Genomic DNA, 26,888 nt, shown 5'->3' on the forward strand with positions numbered 1-26,888 from the left:
ACCTGCCATTTGGACCAAAGGTTAACATCATCATCACATCCCTGTGCTAGTATTTGGGCCAGGCCTCGCTTCCACCGCACACGATGGGTACTGTTTGGGTGTGCGTGAGGCATAGCTAAGCTCAAATGACCAATGGTGCAATGGTGCCCTCCAATGGGACGGGACGGTATACTTGACCATGCCCGATCTCCGCAAATTAAAAGTTACCCTGATGGTTATTTCCTAGGAAGCTGTGTCCCAGGCAATGGGTTAGTAGCACCACGGAGGGTGTAGTTGCACCATTGGCTGAAATTGCCCATTGGGAAAACATTGGTAGTAACGCATTGTCTCCCCATGACTTATGTGCAATCAGTGGACAAGCTACTCATCCAGAGACAATAAGTGGCATTTAGAGAGTCTACAAGGCTTAATTCTTGGGGATCGGGCCCAACAGGCAGACGACTAACCCAAGTGTCATAGTCACTTAAGCACGCAACTAGACTGGCTTTGGTGGAACATAGACTCTCGGTATGAAATTGCGCTTGTCTGTGGTTCATTGCTGCTTGAAACATTGGCCACGTCTCTTCAGAGGCTGGTACACCAACTAAACACGCAATAAAAGGCGATGGGGGTGTCGCTAGACTGGCACAAAAGGAAGTGGTGTTAAGCTGACGCGCAAGGGTAACCCAGACATTCTGTCGAGGGTCGAAGTTCGGGAAGGCAAAACAATCAAAGATTAAAATGACAATGAAACCTATGATGAAGTCAACACGGCAGTTTCTATCTTTGAACATGTTGAGCACTTAATACGGCTGTCTCTGCTCTTGAGTTTATGCTTTCAAATTCGGCGGAGCAGGTGCCGGCCGAGTCCACTTGCTGGGAACCTACAAGGTACCTGTAGGGGTGGAAAGACATGTGACTTTTGCCTAAATATTTAACCTCTGCCGGTCCTTGCCATATACCTGTGGCGGGATCCCTGTAGGTCACATACAGTGGGGCTGCCGAAGGATCAGCTTGTTGGGCTATTGTCCCATGAATATATGCTGCCACTAACTTTTGGTCCCCGAATATACACAGATAATTCAAGACAAATAGAGTCTTTGATAATCGCTCCTGTGGGTCTTGTAAATCTGTGAATTTCGTCAGGTAGTCTTTTAATGTTTGATTTGCCCTCTCTACTATAGCTTGACCTGTTGGCGAGTGGGGAATGCCTGTAACGTGCTTGATTCCCCACTGTTGAAAAAATCGAGCTAACTTGCCGCTAGTATATGCCAGTCCATTATCAGTCTTTATCTGCTCCAGCACACCCATGACGGCAAAACAAAGGATGAGATGTCGCATCACTTGCAGCGCTTTCTCACCAGACTGAGCTGTAGCCCAGATAAAATGACTATAAGTATCAATAGTAACATGAACATATTTAAGCCTTCCAAATTCTGGTACATGAGTGACATCCATCTGCCATCTTTCATTTGGACCAAGACCTCGGGGATTAACTCCGAGGCCGAGACCAAGTCCCTTTTGGTTACACTGTGGGCAGGCTTTTACAATGCCTCCGGCCTTGTCCATGGAAATCTGGAAGTGACGGTGCAGTCCTCTGGCGTTCTGGTGGAAGGTAGCATGCGCATTTCTCGCCTTAGTAAATTCGTCCATGGGTACGGATAGCGAAACCAATCTGTCTGCTCGGGCATTGCCTTCTCCTAGGCCGTCAGACCATTGATGACTCCGAATACGAATGATAGCATAAGGCTGATCTCTCTGTTGGATGGCAGTCTGCAGCTGACGAAATAAGTCATTTAATCGCCAGTTTGCGACGTCTTTGAGATATGCGTCCTCAATTCTCTGTACAACTCCCACAGCATATAGGGAATCTGAGACAACATTAAGACGTACATTCAGCCAGCGTGAAAAGGCGTAAACAATGGCTGCCAACTCTAGAGTCTGTAGGGTATCGTCCTCTTGTGAGGACAAGAGTTAATGGCACCATTGCTCTTTGTCTTGCCACGTCACTGCGGCTCGTTGTGAACGTTTTCCTGCATCAGTAAAGACTGTTAGTGCATCTTGAAGGGGTTCCTCAGATCGTTTTGGAACAGGAATCCATTCATGCAGGGACATCCACTTTAACACAGCAGACCGCAATGGGGAGAGATCAATGGTTTGCGGTGCTTCTAGGAGACTTGACTGTAGGTCTGGAGAGTGCTGCAAATACCAGTCCAACTCTCCTTGCATCATTGGAAGATAAATTGTGCTAGGTTCATCTCCAGTATTTTGTATAATATGGGTTCGGCCTTTACAAATTAGAAGGGCCAATACCTCAATCTTTGTTTGGATTGTAGTTTTTGGCTGTAGTGGTCTGAAGATCCATTCTAACACACGGATATCAGCAGACCTAGTCTCCCCCTTTTTCTTTTTGGACTGTGTGAGAGCGCCGAGTAAATGCTGTTTACCCGTAAGGATGGTTAGGTCTATGGGTAAGTTTACATCACGGCGATCCACGGAGCGCTGAGATATTGTCAGGCCAATTTCAGTTATGGCCTGTTGTTGAGTTGTTGAAAGAGTAACGGGGGAGGCAGGATCGGTGCCTTTAAGAAGTGGTCGTAACGGTTTTAGGTGATCGTTTGTTATACAGATCACAGGGCGCAACCATTGAACATCACCTAAGAATCGTTGTACATCATGTAAGGTGTTAAGAGTCAAATGGAGAGCAGCTTTTTGAGGTCTAACTTGTGACTCAGTAATATGCCATCCTAGGAACTTCCATGGTGGTGTACGTTGTATCTTTTCAGGTGCTATTTGGAGTTTCTGGTGACTTAGCTGTTGTGCTAAAAAATGCTCTTGCTGCTCAGTAAACGGGTGTTGCTGTGCTATTAGGATGTCATCCATGTAATGATAAATTAAGGCATCTGGCCATGCTTGCCGTACTGGCAATAATGCTGCATCTACAAAGAGTTGACACAAAGTTGGGCTGTTTTTCATGCCCTGTGGGAGCACTACCCACTCAAATCGTGAAGCAGGGGCTTCTCTGTTGAGGGCTGGGAGTGTAGATGCAAATCGCTTTGTGTCTTGTGGGTCTATGCGTATGGTAAAGAAGCAGTCTTTTAGGTCTACTATAAGTAGATGCCAACGCTCTGGAAGCATCGCGGGGTTAGGCATTCCGGGCTGAAGAGCTCCCATTGCTTCCATCTGGGAATTAACTGCACGTAAATCATGTAGTAAACGGTACCTGCCAGACTTCTTTTTAATTACGAAGATTGGAGTATTCCAAGGGCTAGTTGATGGTTGTATGTGCCCTTGCTCTAGCTGTTCTTGTACTAAGACGTGTGCTTGCCTGAGGCTTTCTCGCTTCAGCGGCCACTGCTCGATCCATTTTGGCTGCGATGATAACCATGTCAATGGGATCGGGAAAGCCCAAGGAGTGACCGCCAATAAAAATGGTCTCTCGTGATCAGGCGTGCCCCATTCTGACTTAGTACGTCTCGGCCAACAAGGGCCTGTACGTTTGTAGAAAATTGGCATGATGGTGATGAATAGAGTGCATGTACGGTTATCAAGGGTAAGACGAATCTTATCTGTGCTTCGTTTTACCTGGGCTGTGCCTCCTACCCCTTCAAATCCAGACATCATTGGGGCAGCTGGCCATTGACGAGGCCACAGCTTCTCATCCACGATAGTGATGTCTGCTCCTGTGTCCAATAGCGCTGTAAGGTGACACTGGTCCTGCTGATGTTCTAATAATATTGGTGCTTTGGGGCGTTCATCCATTGGGACGCATAGTAAGGCCATTTGTCCTGTAGAGCCAAACGCTGCTGTTCAGCGGGGAACTGTCGAAGAGACAGCTGCTGCATCAGTTAATTGTCGTGTCAGGACTAGTTGGGCAATTCGAGTTCCTTTTGGAATTACCATAGGTGGTGTCCAAGTCATAGCCACAATACAAATTTCTGCAGTATAGTCACTGTCTATTACTCCTGGCAAGACAAGCAAACCCTTAAGTCCAGCAGACGATCGTCCTAATAAAAGGGCTCCACATGGTTTTTCTTGATATTTCACTGGATCGGTGACACCCATAGGGATCTTTTGGGGCTTGTTGTCAATGAGAGTCACATCTACTGCGGTTGCCAGGTCCAGCCCGAGGCTTCCACTGGTTGCTGGTTGGAGGGAGGTGGGTGGCTGGAGTTGTTGTTGAAGTGAAGTGGAAATTGGCTGGTTGTCGAAGGGAGGTAGAGATGGCTGGTTGCTGAAAGGAAGTGCGGGTGAATGATTGCTGGAGGTAGGTGGGGGTAGCTGATTGTTGGAAGGGAGTGGAAGTGGCTGGTTGGTGGAGGGGAGTGGAAGTGACTGGTTGCTAGGGGGGAGTGGAAGTGGCTGGTTACTGGGGGGGAGTGGAAGTGGCTGGTTGCTGGGAGGGAGTGGAAGCGGCTGGTTGCTGTTGTTCGAAGGGGTCCACACTAGAGCTGCAGTTGGGGTCTTTGCGCCGCGGGTCCTCGCGCTCCTCGATCCGTTTCCCTGGTATCTGCAGACTTTGGTAGCATGAGTGTTCGTATTACAGTGTTGACACCAGACTGTGGCTTTGCGACAATGCCTTCGAAGATGTCCAGTGTGTCCACAGCGAAAACATTTGTCGGTTGATCGTTGCGGCTCTCTGGTGTCGGCAGGACGTAACGGGGCTAAGGCTGCAAAGGCTTGCTGCTGGATTGCGAGAGCTTGCTGTTGCTGGATTGCAAGAGCTTGCTGGTGGGCTTGCTGGTGGGCTAAAAAGGCTTGTTGTTGGGCTGCAAGAGCTTGCTGCTGGGCTTGCACCATACCTTTCCCTACATCTTGTATTGCCTCAATTAACATTGCCTGAATTAACATTGACTGGTACTCTAGATAACCGTTCCAGCATCTCCTCAATTGATGCTTCTGATGGCATGGAGGAAATTATATTTTTCGTGGGAGTATTGCTATTCTCTAGGATACACTGACGGAGCAATGTGGTTTTCATTTGATCTGGTACACAAGCCTGGTTGATGGCATCAGTGAGTTTATCTACAAACTGTGAGAACGGCTCATCTCTGCCTTGCTTAATTGACATATAAGATGGGACAACTGGTGTAGTTCTAACTTTACTCATAGCTTCCCTCGCAAATCTCATGGACTCTCTTATTATATGTGGGCCTAATCTTGCTTGTGCCTCAAAATTAGCATATTGTCCACAACCCATAAGTTGATTTATTGTTACCCCATACAGGGGGTCATTTTGTTCTCTAGAAATGTCTACGAATCTGTGACATAATGTTTGCCAGTGGGCTTGCCATAACAGTAAAGGTGATTGAGTCATGATCATTCTCATAATTCCTTTTATGTCCTCTGGGAGCAACAGTCCTGAGCCCCAGATATAACTTATCATTTGCTTGACTGGTTCACCACGCAACTCGCATTCATTTACGGTAGCTCTTAATTGTGTTAGCAATTTCTAATTTAAAGAGTGATACTCCGCCTCTACATTTCTCTGATTAGCTTTTGTATATATGATCGGGAAAACTTGTGGCAGGGTATCTAAAACTGAGGATAAATCATAATCTTTATTATTAAGGGCCTCCTCATGCATTTGCGACCAATTAATCGTTAAGATGCGGTAGTGCCGTGCAGCAGGCTTTTATTTCTGAAAAGCGGCTGCTTGCGGCGTGGGGGGGGGGGTGGGGGGCCGGCTGGTCGGAGGAGGCGGGGGGGGAGAGGAGTGCAGCGGGCCGGGAACATCCCCGTCGGATGACGTACGGCGTAGGGGTGGGGCCGAAGGCGAGGCCCAATGGAGGTCGGGACTAGCCCTGGAGCCACCCTCGCCGGATGACGCGGGACATAGGGTTTTCGGACTCTGGTTCTGTCCGTTTCTGGCGCTGCAAGCAGTCACTTCCGTCCCGTCCGTACATCCCGAGCCACGTGGCTCAAGATGGCCGGCACAGGCCACATCAGAGGGAGGTGGGGGAGGGGGGGGGCAGCGGGTTGCATCGGAACTTCACTGGAATTTTGAGCAATCTGTACAATTATTTCGTCTCCCGTTGGGGGACAGGGATCGTAATCAACTCCTAATTGATGCAAATCTGGTATCGGCTGCCCTTCTAAGGTTGCCGAAGCTACAGCGGCGATTTTCTTCTCTGTCTGATAACGGTGCAAGCAAGTAATCATTGTCTGCCACGGTTTCTTTAACTTACGAGCTGTCTTATCCTCTTCTATTACCTTATACCACAAAATCTCTCCTAAGCTTTTCCATTCTTTCTCATCAAATAAGTTAGCAGGGTCAGTAAAAAACTGATATGTCATAGAATTAGCTAGGTTGGAAGGGACCTCAGAGATCATCAAGTCCAACCCTTGACCCACCGGTGTGGTTGCTAGATCATGGCACTGAGTGCCACATCCAGTCTCTTTTTAAATGTCTCTAGGGATGGAGAATCCACCACCTCACCGGGCAGTCCATTCCATTGCCTGATCACCCTCTCCGTAAAAAAATTCATTCTGATATCTAGCCTAAATCTCCCCTGGCACAACTTAAGACTGTGTCCTCTTGTCTTGTTGAAAGTCGTCTGGGAAAAGAGACCAACTCCCACCTGGCTACAACCTCCTTTCAGGTAGTTGTAGAGAGCGATGAGGTCTCCCCTGAGCCTCCTCTTCTTCAGGCTGAACAGCCCCAGCTCTCTCAGCCTCTCTTCATAGGGCCTGTGCTCGAGTCCCTTCACCAGCCTGGTTGCCCTCCTTTGGACCTGTTCCAGGACCTCGATATCCTTCCTGAACTGAGGGGCCCAGAACTGGACACAGTACTCGAGGTGTGGCCTCACCAGGGCTGAGTACAGGGGCAGAATCACTTCCTTGGACCTGCTGGCGACGCTGTTTCTGATACAGGCCAGGATGCCATTGGCCTTCTTGGCCACCTGGGCACACTGCTGGCTCATGTTCAGCTTCCTGTCAATCCAGACTCCCAGGTCCCTTTCTGCCTGGCTGCTCTCCAACCACTCTGTGCCCAGCCTGTAGCGCTGCATGGGGTTGCTGTGGCCAAAGTGCAGGACCCAGCACTTGGCCGTGTTGAACCTCATCCCGTTGGAATCAGCCCAACTCTCCAGTCTGTCCAGGTCCCTCTGCAGAGCCCTCCTGCCTTCTGGCTGGTCCACACTTCCTCCCAGCTTGGTGTCGTCTGCGAATTTGCTGATGATGGACTCAATCCCTTCATCTAAGTCATCGATAAAGATATTAAACAGTACTGGGCCCAACACTGATCCCTGGGGGACACCACTGGTGACCGGCCGCCAACTGGATGCTGCACCGTTCACCACCACTCTCTGGGCCCGGCCTTCCAGCCAGTTTTTAACCCAGCACAGGGTGCTCCTGTCCAAGCTGCGGGCAGACAGCTTTTTCAGGAGAATGCTGTGGGAGACGGTGTCAAAGGCTTTGCTGAAGTCCAGGTAGACCACGTCCACCGCCTTCCCCTCATCCACCAGACGGGTCACCTGATCATAAAAGGAGATCAGGTTGGTTAGGCAGGACCTTCCCTTTCTAAACCCGTGCTGGCTGGGTCTGATCCCTTGCCCATCCTGCAGGTGCTGTGTGATTGCACCGAGGATGATCTGTTCCATAACCCTGCCAGGCACTGAGGTCAGGCTGACGGGCCTGTAGTTTCCTGGGTCTTCCTTCCGGCCCTTTTTGTGGATTGGCGTGACATTCGCCAACTTCCAATCATCTGGGATGTCCCCAGTTAGCCAGCGGCCGTATGCTACAAGCGCCGCCGGATCTTTTTTAAAATCCACATCTTTTATGGCACGTTTCTGTAAGAAACTAATAAAAAAGGTCTAGAATAGAATAGAAATAGAACAGAAAGTCTAGGGCTACTTCGTTCTCTATTTTCTGCGCGCTTAACTATCCCTTTATTATTTTGGTGCAGCCTTAATCCGAGCCTTTTACGGGCTTTTTGTACGAGCCTTTTGTGGGCTTTTTACAATTTTTTATGACTAAAAACCGGTAGCCCTTCCCCAGCAGCAAACGAACTCGTTCATTTTTCTTTCAGTTGCGAATCGCCTCTCTATGCCTGCGTCGAGAGGAATTTATTGCCCTCCGAAACGTTGCTTTTTGCTGTTTCCTTGGAGCCCCCGTTCCCAGCCAAGTTATTTGGTTTCAGTGGTTTTACCTGCCGAGCTGTGATTGGTGCTATCGATGGTTCGGTCCTCCACAAGGCTTCCCTAGTGAAGATCAGTCTTCCGCAGGATTTGCCTCTTGATTTCAAAACTTTTCAGACTTTTTCAAGGCTCTTCAGACTTTCTGATTGTTCAGGGCCTTTGCACGGTTTGGGCGCCAGTTGCGGGAGCGGCAAAGAAAAGGCGTGCAACCAATATGGTTGATAAACGAACTTCTGGTTTATTGCACAGCAACTTTCCCTTATATAGTGCTTCCGTGACCACACCCCAGCCACCAATACAACTTTTTATTGGACACCCGGTGTGTTTACCTGTAGCACAGCGAATCCCTGGTGCAGGTAGCACCGGAGTATGGGCCGATCTAATTGGCCTCCCAAACATGGGGTTGGGCATAGTAAAGGGGTCGCACCTATCCAAGGCTAACTAGGCACCAAAGGAATGTGAACATCTGCACAAAAAGAACATAAAGATGTCACAACCAGCAGATAAGGGGAAAGTTATGGCTAGGGTCTGATATCGCCTTGTAACAATATAATAAAGTCAGCGAAATCGAGAAAGGTAAAAAGTTCAAGCCTGAGGAAGACCTCTTACTTCATCCAAAAGACCCCCTTACGACTCCCAGATATCTCCCCAAAAGAAGACTCCACATAGACTCTGCCCAGACTCCACCTATCATGAATATTAAAATGGCATGATGTAATCCTATGAATATGTATGTAAAACCACCTCCTTTTGAATATGCATAGAATAGTAATCAATAAAAGGTAATTATAGAGTTTTAGGGGTGTGAGTGGAGCAGAGACTCCCCATGCACCCAGTACTGTTTTGCTTATTGCAATTTTATTAATTAAATTAAACCATTAACAGAATATTGAGTCTCAGTCATTTATAACAATTTGATAATATATGAGAATACATACACACATCTGAGAAACAATGACTACAATAAGCAGGAAATTCAAAACTATAATAAGCATAATGCCATTTTGACTAGAATCCGGTGAACTCAGCCCAAGAGTAGTATAATTCCTCAAGTTAAAGCTGAATATTTAATTACCAACAAAGTTTCTAATCCTTGTATGAAACACCACTTCACCATGTACTGCTGTCCTGGTTTGGGCCAGGATAAAGGTGATTTTTTGTCTTGTACTTTTGCTTTCAGCTAAGTCTCTTGTAAGTAGTTGCACTTGCTGAAATTAACAGCAAGTTTCTCAGACAGTGTCTGCTTCTAGGACTGATAACACGATGTTTATAGTTACTGCTAGAGACTGGTATGCAGAACCAAGGCCACTGCTCAGTTCTGAGGAAAACTTTTACCCTCCAGAAGGAATAAAGAGGTCCCACCTGCAGCCCTCCTTTGGGGAGGACCAGACAAGATAGATGCCAGAATTGACCAAACAGAGTATTCCATCCCATATATGTCATACTCAGTATAAATTTGAGGCATCACGAAGGCCAAGCTATGCTTCCAGCTTCTGGCTTCCTGCCCTTCCTGCTTCCCTTCCTTCACCCGTTCCCTGTTTCCTTCGGCATCCTGGGAGGATTCCGTCTGTTTGTCTGCCTGTGGTCCTGATCCGTGCTAGCTCATATCTGTGTGTTCCTGCCCCTAGTTCCCGACTGCTGCAGACTTCAGGAGTCTAGCCTGGACTTTCCCAGGGCTGCCCTGCAGCCTCGGTGGTGACGTGAGAGTTATTGGAGGAAAAGGGGGGAAGGAACATGGTATCAATTTTCCTGTAGATTTGTATATATTCAGCAATTTTTCCTATTTATCATTACTGTTTCATTAAAGTTGTGTAGTTTAGTTTCCAACCCATAAGTCTCTCTCCCTTATTCTCTCTCCTTTCTTTATCAGGGAGGAGAGAGAGATTAATAGAGACCATCTGTCACTCGGTTTGATTGCCGGGCCAGTGTTAAACCGTGACAACTGCACTGTATATGAGTATTGCCAACCATATCATAACTACTTTTCTCAAGCATCGCTTACCAAAAATAAACCACATATTAACACTAATCCCTGCTAAAAAGACACATACTACATACCCTGAATACCAAAGGTATGGCATGACTGGTTTAATCTCCAACCCTGTGAAATTTCCAAAGAAAAAGGTCTGATTCCCACTCAGCAAAGCCACATTGGTATCCTCCCCCTGGAGTTGGAATTCAAACTTTTCAGACAAATTAGTCAAAATTTGAACTGGGTTCAAGCCAATTAGCTTGGGCCCCACGTTGGGTGCCAATAAATCTGTCATGGTTTAACACTGGCCTTAACACGGTTTAACACAGAAGCTTATCTGCTTTCACAGATAGTTTAGCACAATTATATTTATGTGGTTGCAGTTAAGAGAAATGACACCTAGGAGAAAGTTATTTAAAAACTTTAAGTTTTCATCAAATTTGCTTTTACTTTGATATTAAAAATATATTATCCTTTAAAAATTAAATTTAGATAAGCTTCTAAGAGTCATAACACTTTTTACTTTGAGTGTTTATGAATTCTGCAACTCAGATCTATAAAATGAATGTTAGATCTGGTTTCCTCTCAGAGACAGGATTTTCTGCTTTTGATGTTTTGCAAACAGTAAGTGAATAAGTTAAACTCAAAAATAGGTGAGACACTCTTACTCCTCTATTCCAAGACCTGGAAATTCTGAATCTTCTAAATCAGTTCAACATGTTTAATTTTAGAGAAGACACCTTCATATTATAATTTTACTTGTAATAGTGATGCTCTTATCCCTAGTAACTTAGTGAGCTAAACTGTTCCAATAGATATCCCAACACAAGGTTCCTTATAAGAAAGAAATAATTCATTCCCAGAGTCTGATCTCAATAAATGTAAAGTGAATGTCCTCATTCCTTGAGAAAACACAAAGCATCATTAATTCACATAGCTCTGGGTCTCTAGCACACACAATGACCTCCCAATCAGTCCATCTCAAAATTACTTCATATGTCAAGTATCAAGCCACAAAAAGCCAGAGGACACAGAAATGAATGTCAAGAGCATTTAGGTCAAATTAGGATGCTTCTAACTTTTCATTGTTGTAGAACACCAGTAAAGCACACTTAGTATTTTAAGTACGTTTTCCTAAATGCTTTTAGATTCTAGCCTCTAACTCCAGTTTTGGAATCATCCTGGAATTTAATTAGAATAAAAAGCTGTACTTTGAAAGGGCTCATTCAATGCTGACAGATTATTTTCACTTTAATAGACTCTGAAGAGCTGGCAATATTTATCCTAGAGTATTTACTTTAAAAGGCTACTAAAAGGCAAACATTCTATTTTCAACTCCTTAATTTAAAAGTAATTTCCAAACATAATAAAGCTATTTAAAAAAACATTGCAAAAATCAAAGATACAGATCAAGCACACCATTGTCTTCATTGACCAATCTTAAGACAGTAACTTAATCAACACTCATCATTATAATCAATTTTTCCTGTATTTGAACTTCCAGTCCCTGGAAAAGCTTGTTTTAGCATTTTAATTTGAGCTGTTTCAGTAGGCTCATCATTAATTTTGTCTTTGATTATTTTAATCATCTCAAGTTATGCTTCTTGTGCTTTATCTTAAAGCTCTAGCTCCAAGATCTCTCTATCCTCCCTTTCTGAGCTTCTTCTTCTTCATCTCTGACCTCCCAGTGTTTAGAAAAATTTTATGCAGCACATGAATCTGGAATCTGGTTCATTTTAAATACCATGTTGTAGTGAAGTGAGGCAACCAGGTGCCACTAATTACCAGGTAGTGGGCATGAGCTTGCATTAAGCCCACCTGTGCCTGATTAAGGCAGGCCCTAACTGCACATGAGCAGGATTAGGGGGCCAATAAAAGGTGAAGCCTAGAGCACAATCTTAGCTCATGCTGGAACTCACAGCCTCAGCGTTGCTCGGGTTTGCTGTATAAGTACCACGCGCCAACTGATTGCACCACTCAAGCCTCACCCTAAGGGTGATGAGCTCTAGTGGTGCAACCAAGTTAGTGCGGTGCTGAGACAAAGCTCCAGTGGCACAATCAGGTTAGCGTGGTGCTTGTAGAAGCAGTACAAAGCCAAGCAATGCCGAGGTTGTGAGTTCCAGCGTGAGCTGAGATTGTGCTCCAGGCTTCACCTTTAGGTTAGGGCCTGCCTTAATCAGGCACAGGTGGGCTTAATGCAAGCTCATGCCCACTACCTGGTAATTAGTGGCACCTGGTTGCCTCACTTCACTACACCATGTCTCCTCTTAATGGTTGTTGCTCTTGTTTTCATCTTTCCAGATAAGTTTTAACCACCAGGGTGACTTGTGTTGGCCAGCATTAGGTTGTCTGCAATCCATTTTTCTACATTTAGACCATGGTTTGCTTCATACAAACAAAACTGTGCAACAGTATGTGGTCTTTCTTTTAAATTACCATAACTGGTAGAATGCTCAAGCCCCATATGTATTATGGAAATGAGCAAAAATTACTTCAAGTGGCCTAATGCTTTGAAACATTATTAAGAGTTAATTTCACTGAGTGGTGGCCAAGGGTATTGTTCCAAGTAGCCCATAGAATAGCCTTTGTTTACATGAAGGAAGCTAACCAAGGTTGCAGTTCTGTAGCTATTCCTTTCTCTCTGCATAGCTCTGGAATACAGACTTCCCAAAACCATGAGGCAGAAAAATAAATGAATGCTCAGATCAGCAAGGTCTTTCAACAAGAAGAACATCCATTGAAAGAAAAAACTAACTATAAATTTAAATACAGTTCAGGTGTGGCTTTAAAATATTTTAATTTTACCCTGGGAAAAAACATCTTCCCACTTGCTTTCAGAAAGTTAAAGAACTCAAGGGGTAATACTATCAGGACAAGGAACTTCAGACTCAGATTGTAATTTGCAAGCCATTATTGAGCAACACCAATGCAGAGGAAACCCAAGGAGAAGCATACCAGGTGCTTATGGCAGAATTTCAAGAGCAAAAATGCCATTACCTCTTCATGTACTCCCTAGCCCAGGAATGAAATAAGCTTCAACAGCATCGTGTGCAGCTATTATAACTTAATGGGAAGTAACTTTTCCTGTTGAGTAGTAGATGGATGAAAAAGGTGGATCTATGGGCTATTCCACCTGCTTTTCTCTGGGATTTCTTAAGAAAGTTTGATAATTTCTGCCCAATTCTGAAAAGATACAAGAATGACTAAGTTGAGATAACTGATACATGGACTAATTCTACTTATTATGGAAGTTCTATTTTTCCTTTGCAAATCTCTTATTTCTCAATTTTTACTCTAAAACTTCTTGACTATGACAGGAAGAATTCTTGCAGTAGCATTAGTGTGTTATTTTTATTGCAGCAGGTAGCTAAGACCCAGTAAAGAACAGCCATTACCCATTTTAGAAAAGCATTTTTAATGACTTGCTAGACACTTGTTTAAAACAGAAACAGTGCTAGAAGAAAATTTTAAAAATTGCTTCAAGATGTGAACAAGTGTTAAAAAAGAGTAAGTGCTTTGCTCTTAGACACATGCAATCATGAGTTTCTTCATTTTTTACCTTTTACATATTCTATTTCTCTACTCTCAGAAATACTGATATCAGTATCATTAATAGTAAAAGAAAGTACTACATCCTCATCTCTTGCCTGTAGCATTCAGGCTCCCAAATACCTCCAAAATGTAGTTGGAGTTAAATATATAAAACAATTAGATAATATGTAAAATATATGCCTAAAACTATGAAGATGCCAGTTAATATCACAGCAAAGTATCTATGAATTTAATAAATTGGCATCTCAAGAGTAACCACTTTGTGCAGTCTATACCCATATATATATATCTGCACAAGCATCAGTTTATACTCATTTCCCATCCAAAAGGTGGCTCTCATGATCCCAAAGAAAAAACACCCCATAGTATATATAGAAAATAAATTCTGCAGAACACAATTTAGTCCCTGTCTGTAGTCTGCAGTTCAAACTCCTAAAAACCATCAGCCATTTTCTTACTATAAGCAAATGACAGCAGAAAGAGCAAAAAAAGTTCTATACCTAAATGTAAAAAAATTCTTTACCTGTGAAATTACAAATCAACACTTTGTCTAAGACCTTACTAGCATTTATATATAAAGGCAATATTTGCATATTCTAAAGCATCTTCAGGTTTTCTATCAGTCTTTCTTTAACAAAATAATAACGCAAATCAGCAACTCTGATAGAGTTCATTGCATTTCCCATCCATTTTTAATGGAAAACTGTTTCCACAAAGCTCTTCAATCACCTAAATAGAAAATAAATTAATGCTGTAGTCTTGGGTTTTGGTGGAAGTAAAAATTAGATGTTGAGTTTTGAGTCATAGAATCATAGAAAGTTAGGGGTTGGAAGGGACCTTGAAAGTTCATCTAGTCCAACCCCAATGCCAAAGCAGGGTCACCTACAGCGGGTCATGTAAGAATGCATCCAGGTGGGTTTTAAAGGTCTCCAGGGAAGACCTCCCTGGCCAGCCTGTTCCAGTGCTCTGTTACCCTCAGTGAAAAAAAATTATTCCTTCTATTTATACAGAACCACCTATGTTCCAGTTTATAACCATTGCCCCTTGTCCTATTATTAGTCACCCCTGAGAAAAGCTTTACCCTGTCCTCCTGGCACTTGTCCCTTACATATTTATAAACATGAATGAGGTCATCCCCCATTCTTTTCTCCAAGCTGAAGAGACCCAGCTCCCTCAGCCTTTCCTCATAAGGGAGATGTTCCACTCCCTTAATCATCTTGGAGGCTCTGCGCTGGACTCTTTCAAGCAGTTCCCTGTCCTTCTGGAACTGAGGGGCCCAGAACTGGATACAATATTACAGATGCGGCCTCACAAGGGCAGAGTAGAGGGGGAGGAGAACCTCTCTTGACCTACTAGCCACCCCCCTTCTAATGCACCCCAGGATGCCATTGGCCTTCTTGGCCATGTGGGCACATGGTTGACTCATGGTCATCCTTCCATCAGCACCCCCAGGTCCCTTTCACCTATGCTGCTCTCCAACAACTCAGTCCCCAACCTATACTGGTACATGGAGTTGTTCTTTCCCAGATGCAAAACTCTCTGCCCTTGTTGTATTTCATTAAATTTCTCCCTGCCCAACTCTCCAGCCTGTCTAGGTCTCACTGAATGGCAGCACAGCCTTCTGGCATCTAAGCCACTCCTCCCAGTTTTGTGTCATTAGCAAACCTGATGACAGTGCACTCTGTTCCCTCATCCAGGTCGCTGATTAATATATTGAATAGTACTGGTTCCTGTATTGACCCCTGAAAGACTTGACTAGATACAGGCCTCCAACTAGACTCTTTCCCATTGACCACAACTCTCCGACTTTTTTTTCTTTAACCAGTTCACAATTGACCTCACTACCCAATCATCCAGGCCACACTTCTTTAATTTAGCTCCAAGGATGGAGTCAAATTGATGCTATTTGTACATATGAGATCTTACACCTGATACATTTGGCATTCACTGCATTCCCTGATGGAGCTATATCCTGACTGCACACCTCCCAGTTAAACACTTGCACTGCATCTTGGAAAACGTAGTCTAGCTGAGTAAACTACCCTATAAGAATAAAGCAACTAGGCACCTGGATTGCAGCTTCTGCATTGTATGATATCAAGTGCTGTTCACTGTGAAATCCAAGCAAGATAAAAAAAATGTCAGTAGGTCACCAAAAATACCATTTTCAAGCTAAAGTTCAAAAATGTTTAATTAATTAAAAATAATGATTGCTTTAAAGTGATACATTAAAGCCTCTCTCCATAAGAAATAAGGTATCAGCTTTATTTGCCAGCCCTGATCCTTCTTGTTTATTATTTTCATATTTTACATTAGCAGCATGGTTGTAATTAGGGACATCATTCCCTGCTACAAGCAGGGGTAGCATTTGGTATTTACCTTATGCTATGTAAGTCTTATATCCTCAGCTTGCCACTGTGGCTCATCAGCACTTTTTACATTTTTTTTTTTTTTTTTTTTTTTTTCAGGAGGGCCATTTAATTTGAAGAGTCATTGATCCCAAACAGTATGGTCTTTAATGAAGGCAGAAGAATAAAAAGAACACTCACTTTACGCTCTGCGGCAACTGTGAGCGTTATGCACCGCACCAGAACGGATGGCCAACACCACCAGTCTTTTTCATAAAATCATAGAAAGTTAGGGGTTGGAAGGGACCTCGAAAGATCATCTAGTCCAACCCCCATGCCAAAGCAGGGTCACACGGGAACACATCCAGGTGGGCTTTGAATGTCTCTAGAGGAGACTCCACAACCTCCCTGGCCAGCCTGTTCCAGTGCTCTGTCACGCTCAGTGAAAAAATTCATCCTAATATTTATATGGAACCACCTATGCTCCAGTTTATAACCATTGCCCCTTGTCCTATTATTAGTCACCCCTGAGAAAAGCTTTACCCTGTCCTCCTGGCACTTGCCCCTTACATATTTATAAACATTGATAAACATTTTTACAGACCTTTTCAACATCAAGGCAAACACAACAAGTAAATTGGGTTAAATTTATTTACTGCGGGCCGCGACACAGAGCCCTATATACCTTGGGCTACCAGAGCGGTTCCAAGCCGAACCATCTGCGAAACAAACCGGCCGCGTGGAGTCCACACCAGCCTGCAGCCAGCACTCCCAAGGACCAACCTTTGTTCAAACGCGCCCACGGCACGCGGGATCAGCGAGCCAGCACACACCCAACATCCCACAGGGCGGATACCGTAGGGCCTCTAATAGAAAGAGTTGGGGCGCACCTCACTGAGCCGCCTCAAGGGCTCAGCCACCCCGGCTTCGGCCCCAGAGGAGCAGCACCCGGACAACACCCCGGCTTTGCCCATTTCAGCCTTTCTACTTTCCGTCCGAGGTGCCTCTGCCGCCTCCCAGTAGCTCTCAACTCCCGCGGAGTTCCAGCGAAGGGCGAGGGTCGCTGTTTCCCCGAGGCGCTGGAGGCAGGCCAGACCCCCCCCTTCCCGCCGGTGAGGGCGGCTGCCTCAGCTGTTACCGTGTTTTCCAACTGCGGGACGCGGTTCTCCTCACCCCCACCAGCTTTCCTAGTAGAGGTGACCGGGTTGAGGCTATAGCGGCCCCACCCCCGTATTCGATTCTTTAGATGGTGTCAAAGAGAAGCGCCGCCAGCCGCGCCCAATTTTCTCACTAAGCGCGCAAGACGCTCTCGGGTTTGACATCAGTAAGGAGAGTGGTGGAAGACGACAAATCGACATGGCGTCCCCGCGTCAAAAGCACGCGCACTATCCCTCCACAAGCACGAAACAAGCCTTCTGCCAGCCCTTCTATTTATGTTTGTGACGCCCCCCCCCCCCCCCCCCGCTGCCATGTAAGGGAAGAGGGGGCGTGACCTGGGGGTGGTTCGTGGTCGCTCGCTGCCTTCCTGGTGCCGTTCACAGGATACAGCTACTTCCGCTATTCGCTTAGAAGCCGCACGATCATGGCAGAGCGTGCTCACCTCCCTCCCCCCGCCAAGCGTCTCTGTTGCAGACCTGGCTATGGGTCGGGATGCAGGCCGGGCCAGCGGGTGGGCGGCACCGGACTCGGTAGTGGGGCGCTCTGCGCCGGACCCTCCTCTGCAGCTGCTGCAGCAGCTGCCGCCGCCGTCGCCGCCCTGGGGCTACTGCCGCTCGGCAAGACCCAGAGCCCTGAGTCCCTGCTGGACATCGCGGCTCGCAAGGTTGCGGAGAAGTGGCCTTTCCAGCGGGTGGAGGAGCGGTTCGAGCGGATCCCGGAGCCCGTGCAGCGCAGGATCGTCTACTGGTCCTTCCCCCGCGGCGAGAGGGAGATCTGTATGTACTCCTCTTTCAACACCGGCGCCGAGGACCCTGCTGCTGCCCCCGGGGGAGTTGCCACCATGCCCGGTGGGGTCGTGGATAGCGCCGCCGCCGAAAACCGCCTCCCTTTCCGCAGGGGCATTGCTCTTCTAGACAGCGGCTGTGTCGATAACGTCCTGCAAGTCGGTGAGTCACCGGCCGGGGCTGCGCTGCGAAGCTGGGCCGCGGCCACCCGGACAGGGCGCCGCCGGCCTCCTTAGCTGTGGGTCTCCCCCAGCGTGTCACCCGCCTGCCATCCGGGGATCTCCCTCCCTCTATGTGCGGCTCCGGCAGCCGGAGCCAACCCGCCTCCTTGGCGCGGCCTGGCCTGCACGAACCCTTCACTCCCAGGCTGTAATTCGGAACGGGCAACTTCCTCTGCCAGTCTCCTACCCCTCGCACCCAGAACATGGAGTAACTCCTTAGTCCCGCGCCATGACGCATCTATGGCCCCCATCGCCAGTTGTCGGCCCGCCCTCCGGCAGGCGGGCTGGGCTCGCTGCCCCCTGCCTGTCCCTTTAACTCCCCCGACGCGTCGCGCCCGCTCCCTGTAATCCACCAGAGTGTGGAATCACCTTTGGCTCTGTTCCCTCCCAGCCCCCGCTCTCGGTAATCTGGGTCATCGCCATACTCCGAGACACAATAGCGAGGAGATGCCTCCGCCGCTTCCCCCGGGATCGCCGCTGGAAATGAATCCGCAGAAGGCGGCCGGTGGGGGAAAAGGGCGGGATGCGCCGTGGTCCAGAATAAATAAAAGAGGGCGCGAGACCCTAGGAGCGGGTGTGCGGGGGTGGAAGGAGCCACGAACAAAGGCGTTTGGAGGGCAGCGGCACAACGGGGGAGGGGGAGCGGGAGCGCGTCGGGAAAGGCCTCTGCTTCAGGGTAACTGCGGGAAGCTGTTGCAGCGGGGGTGTCAAGAGGCCCACAAATTACTTTGGGACGAGCCCTTGCCTGACAACGGCAAGGTGAGGAGGAAAGCGCTCCTGTTCCTCCGTCTGGAACAATACTCCCTCTCCCCATTCCGCCGCTGCTGCTCCCTCACCTGGCTGCCGCTGCTCTTCACCCGCTGCAGGCCGGCGCCCCTGATTGGCTCTGAAGATTTGTGCTCTCAGGCCTGTCGAGGGGCTGCTTTCCCACTCCCATACAACCTCCGTTGGGCAGTGGTGATGGTCCTGCGGGGAAGAAGTTTATAGCTTCCCCGGGAATATTCCGGGGGGGATAAGGAGAAGGAGTGCGAGTGCGGTGCGTTTGTACTTTGTGCGGCCTTTGCGTGCTAGGTGCATCGCCGTGTGGTGGCGCCCTGCGGAGGAGGCGACGACGACTTGAGCACTTTGTTCTCATTTTTATATTTATGTTCTCTTCAGTTTTTTGTCCGTTCCCCCCAAAAGTGGAAGTTAGACAAAAGAGTGGTTTGGGGGATTTTTCGTTTTTTTTTTTTTTTTGCTTGCTTGTTTTGGATTTTGGTTTTTTTTTTTTTTGTTTGCTTGTTTTTCCACCGCCGGCACGACAATAGGGGAGCAGGGCGGAACGGCCGCTCCGTGGGGGCCGGTTCCTCTGTCCCGCCCTGTGCTGGGCCGGACCATTCCGCGGCGATGGCTCAGCTGCGGCGGTTGCACGCCTTTTGTTCGCAGCGTCGTGTGGGGCTGAGCCCATGCCGAACCGTGGCGGCGACCCCGGTCCCGGTGCTGCGGCTCAGGGTTGGAGGGTGCTGGTCTCCCTCTCGGTCTTGTCCGCAGCAGATTTAGCTTTGTGGGCAGCCTGCAAACGTGCTTTCTACTTTCTGAAGGGAAGCTCTGTTTCTGTTCTTGGACTAAGTGCCCTTCCCTTCTGCCGAGGTGGAGTGGAAAATTGTGAAAATGTTTCCTAACTTTCTTCTAAGTGTTTTGTCTTTCTCTATTTTTCCAAAGTTCTGAGGTGCATCTGTGATTCCTCAAGGCTGGTGAAACCATAAGTAGGGTTTTTTAGTTAGTTTGGCAGTGCTGAGAGGTGGGGTTTTGTGGGTTTTTTTTCTGTTTGTGGTTTTTGTTTTTTTTGGTTTTTTCCCCTTTTGCTTGCACTTGACCGCTGCAAGCAATGAGGAATTACAAGAGTGCACATAGGGTTTCTTGGCTGATAACACCTGTAAGCTAGGAATTCAGTGTGAAAATAAAGCCAAGGGGTGATAAATAAAAGATGCTATGTTTTCTAGGGACACCCACTGTGGGCTTGACTTTACTTGTTTTCAGCAGTGGGATAGGCCTCGATGAGTAGTTGTGAAAGAAAAATAAGTTCTGCATAGATTCAAAAGAGTAATATTGGCAAGGGTCCAATGTGAAGAAAGAAAATATGTATAAATACAATTGAAGTGTTGACTGTTGCCTCTGGACCCTTTAACTGCATTCCAAATAAATGCTATATTGCTGAAAATACCTTTGGTTGGATTTTGGGTTGTTTTTTTTTGTTTGGGTTGGGTTTTTTTTTTTTTGTTTGAGTTTTTGTTTTTTGTGCTTTTTTATTTAACGTTATGTGAGCCTCACATGGAAGGCTGTGGGAAAATAGTAGCGGAAGCTGGTGATAGGCAACATGTTAATTTTACTGTTATTAAGGGCATTGTCCAAATACCTCTTGAACACTGACAGGCACTGGGCACTGTTCCTGCTGTATTTAGCATTGGTGCGACCTCACCTTGAGTATTTGTGAGCAGTTCTGGGCCCTGCAACTTAAAAGGACGTTCAGGTCCTTGAAATGTATCCAGAGGAGGGCAACAAAGCTGGTGAAAGGGCTGGAAGGCATGTTCTATGAGGAGAAGCTAAGGATTTTGGAGAAAAGGAGGCTGAGGAGTTTATTTGCTCTCTGTAGCTTCCTGTGCGTGGGAATGTTTCAAAACTGTGCCAGGAGAGGTTTAGACTGGATATTAAGAAGTATTTCTTTACCAAGGGGGAGATCAAACACTGAAATATAAGCTTCCTAGAGAGGTGGTTGATGCCCCAAGCCTGTCAGTGCCTTAAAAAGAGGCAAAAAAAAAAAAAAAAAAAAAAATCCTAAATCAAAGGAAGTTGACACATTAGTGACACGGACAAATAATCCTCTTAATAATCAAGTAGTAAACTTGTCTGCTAGCCTCTTTTCAAGCTGAATTATGTTGTTCTAGCATAATAATTATCATCACTTATTTTTGAAAGACTTTTCTCCAAAGAAGTTGGCTTCAAAATTCCATTTGCATCTAACTTATTGGTATTTTATAGCTTTTTAATATTTCAATCAGACATGAAGGATTTTCTTTTTAATTAAAAAAAAAAAAAAAAAAAGGAATGCAGGCTCCTAAAGCCCACCTTTTCAGCTGTGTAAAACAGATTTTCTACCATACATGTTTTTAATTTATTTCAAGCCAAGTATTTTTACTTAAAAATGTTAGTCTAAACATGAAAGCACTTAGAGTAAAGGAAAATTAGAAATTGACTGTGTTTCACTCAGCCAAATTGGTGAGTATACTAGGAGTCAGTGAGCAGACAGTTTTAGATGGTAAAGTGTATGTTTGGTTTCTGAGGTTAGCCCTGAATTAAGTATACAGTACTATATTGTCCTCACAGCTGTGACTCAAGGTTAGGAAGAGGTGTGAATGCAGATATATTCTAGGAGAGGAAAAAAACACAAACCAAACCCTGTGCCTCTGCTGGTATGTGTCTTCTTGCTTGGGGAAAGATGGAGATTGCCTTTGCTTTAGTGCCATAAAGTTCAGTTTTGCTGCTGTAACTGCATCCACATTAGAAGTATTCAAAGTGGGTTTTTTTGATATGTCATATAAGACAAGAATATTCTAGGACTACTATCTGTAATATGGGGTCAGCTTGTTTTCGCTGCATAGACCCTGCTTGCTCATACAGATTTTCCTTTAAGGCAGTTCTTTTCAGGGCAGCATAAGGCTTTTTAATCATGTTAGTCATGTGTCTTGGGTATGAATTGGCAAGGGAGTGAGTTGGAGATAGGAAACTCCTAGGAAAATAAGAAATTTTGAAACCTGTTGAATGCATGGGTTTAGTAAATAAAAAAATTATTGCAAGTTAATTATGTGACTAAGGCTGTTATTTGTGGAGATACAAGCACTGTGTTAATCCATTAAGTTCTTCATGTCCTGTGATAAAAAAATTGGCCTGGTATATGCAGTGACCTTTTTCCAATGGGAGAAGGTTATGTTGAACTCTGCCTGTTTGAGGAGGACGAGAAGTTTATCTGTTGACATTCAGAAGAAACAAGGATGGTTTCTTCCTCATGCAGTCAGCCTGATGTTGGAATTTGTTTAGGAATGTATGACTAATACAAGTAATCCAGAATTTGTTAATACAATGTTGTAGTAGGGGAGTAAACATCAGACTTCTTGCTGTTGTTATTTTTTAAACTTAGTTCCAAGACTACTAGAGTCCTTTGAAAATATCTGCAGTGATTCCAGTTCCAATTTGCTTTAAGAATTAACTACCAATGTTTCCAAGTATCCCTTCATGAAAGGCAGATATCTGAATGCCTTCCAGTTTCCTTGTTAGATTTGGAATGCAATGCATTAATTAGGGAATACACAAGTTATTTTCAGTGTGCATGGATGTGTGTTCTGCAGTTTAAAAAAAAAAACAAAACAACAAACTCTTTCAATTCCAGATTACTAAATGTGGAAAACTTTCTAAATCAGATCCTGCCTTTTTCAGTCTTCTCTAAAAATAACTAATCTAGATTTCAAGATAAAATAAGCATTTTAAAGTGATTCCAAGAGATTTATAGTTTTATAAAATTTTATTCTGTGTTTCCAAGTAATTATGAATCGTAGGATAAATGTAATAGGACAGTGTCATTACAACTCTAGAATTTTTGAACTTTTTTTAAGGAGAATGATAATTGTTTATCACTTCTCATCACAGTTTTTAAAACAAGGAATCTTCTTGTCTGTAAAAGTTTTATATTGGGTTGACATAACAAATTTTAATTGTTTGTTTTGAGTCAGTTTTCATCTTTATCATGTTTCATTTTCCCCCTAATTTCAAGGTTCTCCTCGCTTCCAATAAAACAATTTTCATTTTAAAAGGTTGCTTTCTGTAGGAAAAAATCCGCAGAGGCTTAAAGGACGACACGCAGTCACCAATATGGTTAAAGTGAAGTCGTTTATTAATAGTGGACACTCACTTTATATAGAGCCTTTGTTTATATAACGATATCTTGCAGGTGGCTATATCTTGGACACAAATTCTGTTCTCACAGAACTTCTGCTGGCTACCACATTATCCTGTTATTCTTCTTTCCTACTGCCAGTTCCCTTATCTTTTTCCCATAGCTCATCTTTCAGTAACCTTGCAACTGGGTCTCAAGGCCCTTAGTTTACTCTAACTACAGCTAAATAGTCAGGATTGCTCACATGTCTGTTTTCTTCCAGACAGTTTCCCAACATATCCCCCTTTTTGTTTTTGAGCAATCCTGATTTACTTCATCACGTGAGATAACATGCTAATAATACATTGCCATAAACAACATACTAATAATACGAAAGCATCAAAACCAATAATAACAAATATAATTGATAAACCTTGTCTAATTAAATTTCTAAGCTATCCCCATATCCTTAAGTGATTTAACCATTCATTTAACCCAATATATGCAACAGTTAATTTTTCATGTTATCTTAATCAATCGTTTTTGGTTGTGAATTGACTTTGAATGATCAGATAAATTCATACAAATACACTCCATCAAAGTCTTCACAAACATAACCTAAAAGCTAATAATAAAAAGTCAGTGGCAGCACGATATTATAAAACTGCATGTCTGACACTATCAACATCTTTTAGCATCTGTGTTAAAATACCAGAAGTTAAGTTCATCTACTTAGCAGCGCAACAGAATAGCACAATCAACAATCAACACATAGACAAGGGATCCCATAATCAACATATAAACGATCACATGAATTACAACATTGAACAAGAACCTATTATCAATACAATACGAAAAGCACATTTCACACTGCAGTGGAAGGACTTAAATACCTTTTTATTATGAGGAAGGTCTGGTGTCCACTGGCACGTAGAACCAAGAGGGTAGAGGAGGCTTATCCAACAAAAATTGGTCGGGGGGGCCCAAAAGCGTCCCCAGACCCTTCCCGGGTCACGGCACAGTGGAGTCCTGGTTTCCTTCATGGTTGCCAAATTGAGGCTCAAAAAGGCCTAATAAAGAAAGACAGCAAAGGCACACACTTTCCCCATCCCCTTTTTTTTTTTTTTTTTTTTTGCTGTGGTGTCTGCAGCAGGGCTCATTTTCTGAGCAGTAGCAGTGTCTGTGGGAGTAGAAACAGCAGCTGCAGCTGTAGCAGACACACTGGCGATGCTCACCAGCCATATCTGAGTTGTGCCCTTGTGTGAGGGGGGGCGAGAAGCAGCTGCGGAGGCAGGAGTGGGGGTGCTCTCTGTACCAGGAGCAGCTCTCACTCTCTGAACAGCAACTCTCGGCCTCCAAAAAGGCATACTCGTTCTCATAACTGTGGAGGTTTTTTGGGGGTTTTTTTGGGGTTTTTTTGGGTTTTTTGTTTTTGTTTTTTTTTTTTTGTTTTTTGGTGGTTTTTTTGTTTGTTTTTTGTTTTTTTGGGTTTTTTTTTTGGATTTTTTGTGTTTTTGTGTTTTTGTGGTTTTGCGTTTTTTTGGTTTTTATTTTGGTTTTTTTTGTGTTTTTTTGGGGTTTTTTGTGTTTTTTTGTTTTTTTGTGTGTTTTTTTGGTTTTTTTGGTTTTTTTTTTGTTTGGTTTTTTTGGGGTTTTTTTTGTTTTTTTTTGTTTTTTGTGGGTTTTTTTGTTTTTTGGTTTTTTTGTGTTTTTTTTGTGGTTTTTTTTGTTTTTTTGGGTTTTTTTGGTTTTTTTTTTGGTGGTTTTTTTTGGGGTTTTTTTTTTTGGGTTTTTTTTTGTTTTTTGTTTTTTTTTACTCCTCACCAATATATGAGAAAAATTAACAACAACCATTAGAAGATTCAAAAATGAAATGTTATTGCTACTAAAATCTGGTGGAGTCAGCCTGAAACAAAATGAAGCGGTACAATCTCCCAAACCAAAACTCAAGTGTAATTACCAAGTTTTTTTTGTTGTTGTTGTTTTGGTTTTTTTGTTTGTTTGTTTTTTGTCCCTGTGTGAAACACCAGTGGACCATGCACCACAATATAAATCAATATTGAGAACCATATTGCAATGATGGTCCTTAAGCAGCTTTATCTGCTTCTAGCATTTGCTCAGAAGCTTCTACCAATTGGGCTGCTGTAGCACCTTTTGGGAGTAGTCCTAATGCATGTTTAGTTTTTTTCATTAGCATTGTCATATGCTGACATATAAAAAATTTTGTTTTCATCTCTTCTGTCAAATCGGGATGTGATATTACCACTGAATATAAGTGATCCACAAATTTTGGATATGGCTCTGCTCCCCCCTGTTTAATATTTGTAAAAGAGGGGGTTGCTTGTGCAGGATCATGCACAGTTTACAAAGCTTTATACGCCAATTCTTGTGAAAGTTGTAACACTTCAGTTTGAAACCATGCCTGCAAATCTGCACGTACAAAAGGACAAGCACCAAGTAACATTTGTGCTTGCACTCCGTATAATGCATCGGTGTTCTGTCTAGGAATCACAGCTTCATTTTTACACAGCATTTGCCATTTATGATGCAATTGCAATTGTTGAGAAGGAGTTAACAGAGTATTAATGAGCATTTTTGTGTCATATGGCGTCAACAATTGAGCAGTAAAAAGATGTTGCAAAATAGATTGAGCAAACGACGATTTCAAACCATACTGCGTAATGGCAGCTTGGGCTTCTTTTATCATTTTCCAATCTAATGTGACCCATTGACCTCCTCCTCCTGGTCCCCCAATCACTGGAAAAACCATCGGACCCATATTGGGAACCATTTCTCCTTCAACTATAGCATTTTGAATAATTCCCTTCCACCTAGTTACCAGATCCATACTTCCACAACCCCCCCCAGTATCCCCCACCCCCCCCCACCCTCCCCTCCCCATGTTGGATCTGGAAGAGGTGGAGTAGTGGGTGTTAAAGGGTTAAGGGAAGTAGGAGCAGGGATAGGGAACGGATCAGGGGATAAAAATGGATTAGTGCCCCTGGGTTGTTCAGGGTGTTCCCCGGAGCAAAAAACTAGGGTTTTTTCAGGGGTATACTCATCCTTGGTCTCCAGTTCTTTCAGTTTCTTCAGCAGTTCCCTGAGTTGCTTGTCTCCGAGTCCCAGTTCTTTCCTTGGTTGTTGCTCTATAGCAGGCACTGATGGTGTTGACAGGTGAAGCAGAGGATTAATTGATGGCAACTGTGGTCAAGAAGATAAATCAGGCATCGGAGGTGGAGAGGAAGGCAGCAGTGGCAGAGTGTTTGGGAGCCGTGGCAGGCAGGCAGGAGGGGGGGGTCTGCATTCCAAGGTTCCTCGCCTGTGTTCTCCGGCTTCTCTCCCTCTGGGTCCTCCGACGATTCTGATGGTGGTTTCGGTCGCTTTTCGTTTTGCTTCTCAGTCCCATTTTTGCTTTTCATCTGACCCCCCAGGGTCAAATGGCACAGTTGGCTGAGCTTGAATCAGTATAGTCCCTTCAGGTGCTGGTGGGGGTATTTTAGGTGTCTCAAATAACTGTTTAGAGGTCAAGTCCATATTTTGAGCATTCATCGGTATTGGTAGATCAGGTGTTAAGGCAGCAAATGCTGAGGCTGCTGCTCTTTCACTTTTCATTTCTTTTAAGGTTTCTCTAATCAATTTCCAGAGTGTCGCTAAGCGTCATGCCTCCTTATCTCCATCGTTAATTTTATCCCATAGAGCAGTACCTATGGCTTCCCAAGTAGGTAACTCAAAAGCGGTACCCATCGAGGGGATCAAGTCTCTATCCCGTGCCCATTTCAGTAATTCACGTAAGGTCCTGCCTTCATGTGATAAACCTCTCTTAGAGAGA

The 26,888-nt window shown here is 44.8% G+C and overlaps 1 protein-coding gene across 1 annotated transcript in view; it reads left to right on the forward strand.

Annotated features, from left to right (window-relative positions):
• Nucleotides 1–17,516: 17,516 nt before the first annotated feature.
• Nucleotides 17,517–26,888, forward strand: part of LOC139789139 (zinc finger SWIM domain-containing protein 6-like) — a 109,695-nt gene continuing 100,323 nt past the window's right edge. The window contains exon 1 of the mRNA XM_071729667.1: nucleotides 17,517–18,094. Coding sequence (XP_071585768.1) covers nucleotides 17,572–18,094 — 523 coding nt within the window. The 5' untranslated portion in view covers nucleotides 17,517–17,571. The remainder of the gene's footprint in view (nucleotides 18,095–26,888) is intronic.

Source organism: Heliangelus exortis, chromosome W (assembly GCF_036169615.1).
Source record: "Heliangelus exortis chromosome W, bHelExo1.hap1, whole genome shotgun sequence".
Lineage (NCBI taxonomy): Eukaryota > Metazoa > Chordata > Aves > Apodiformes > Trochilidae > Heliangelus > Heliangelus exortis.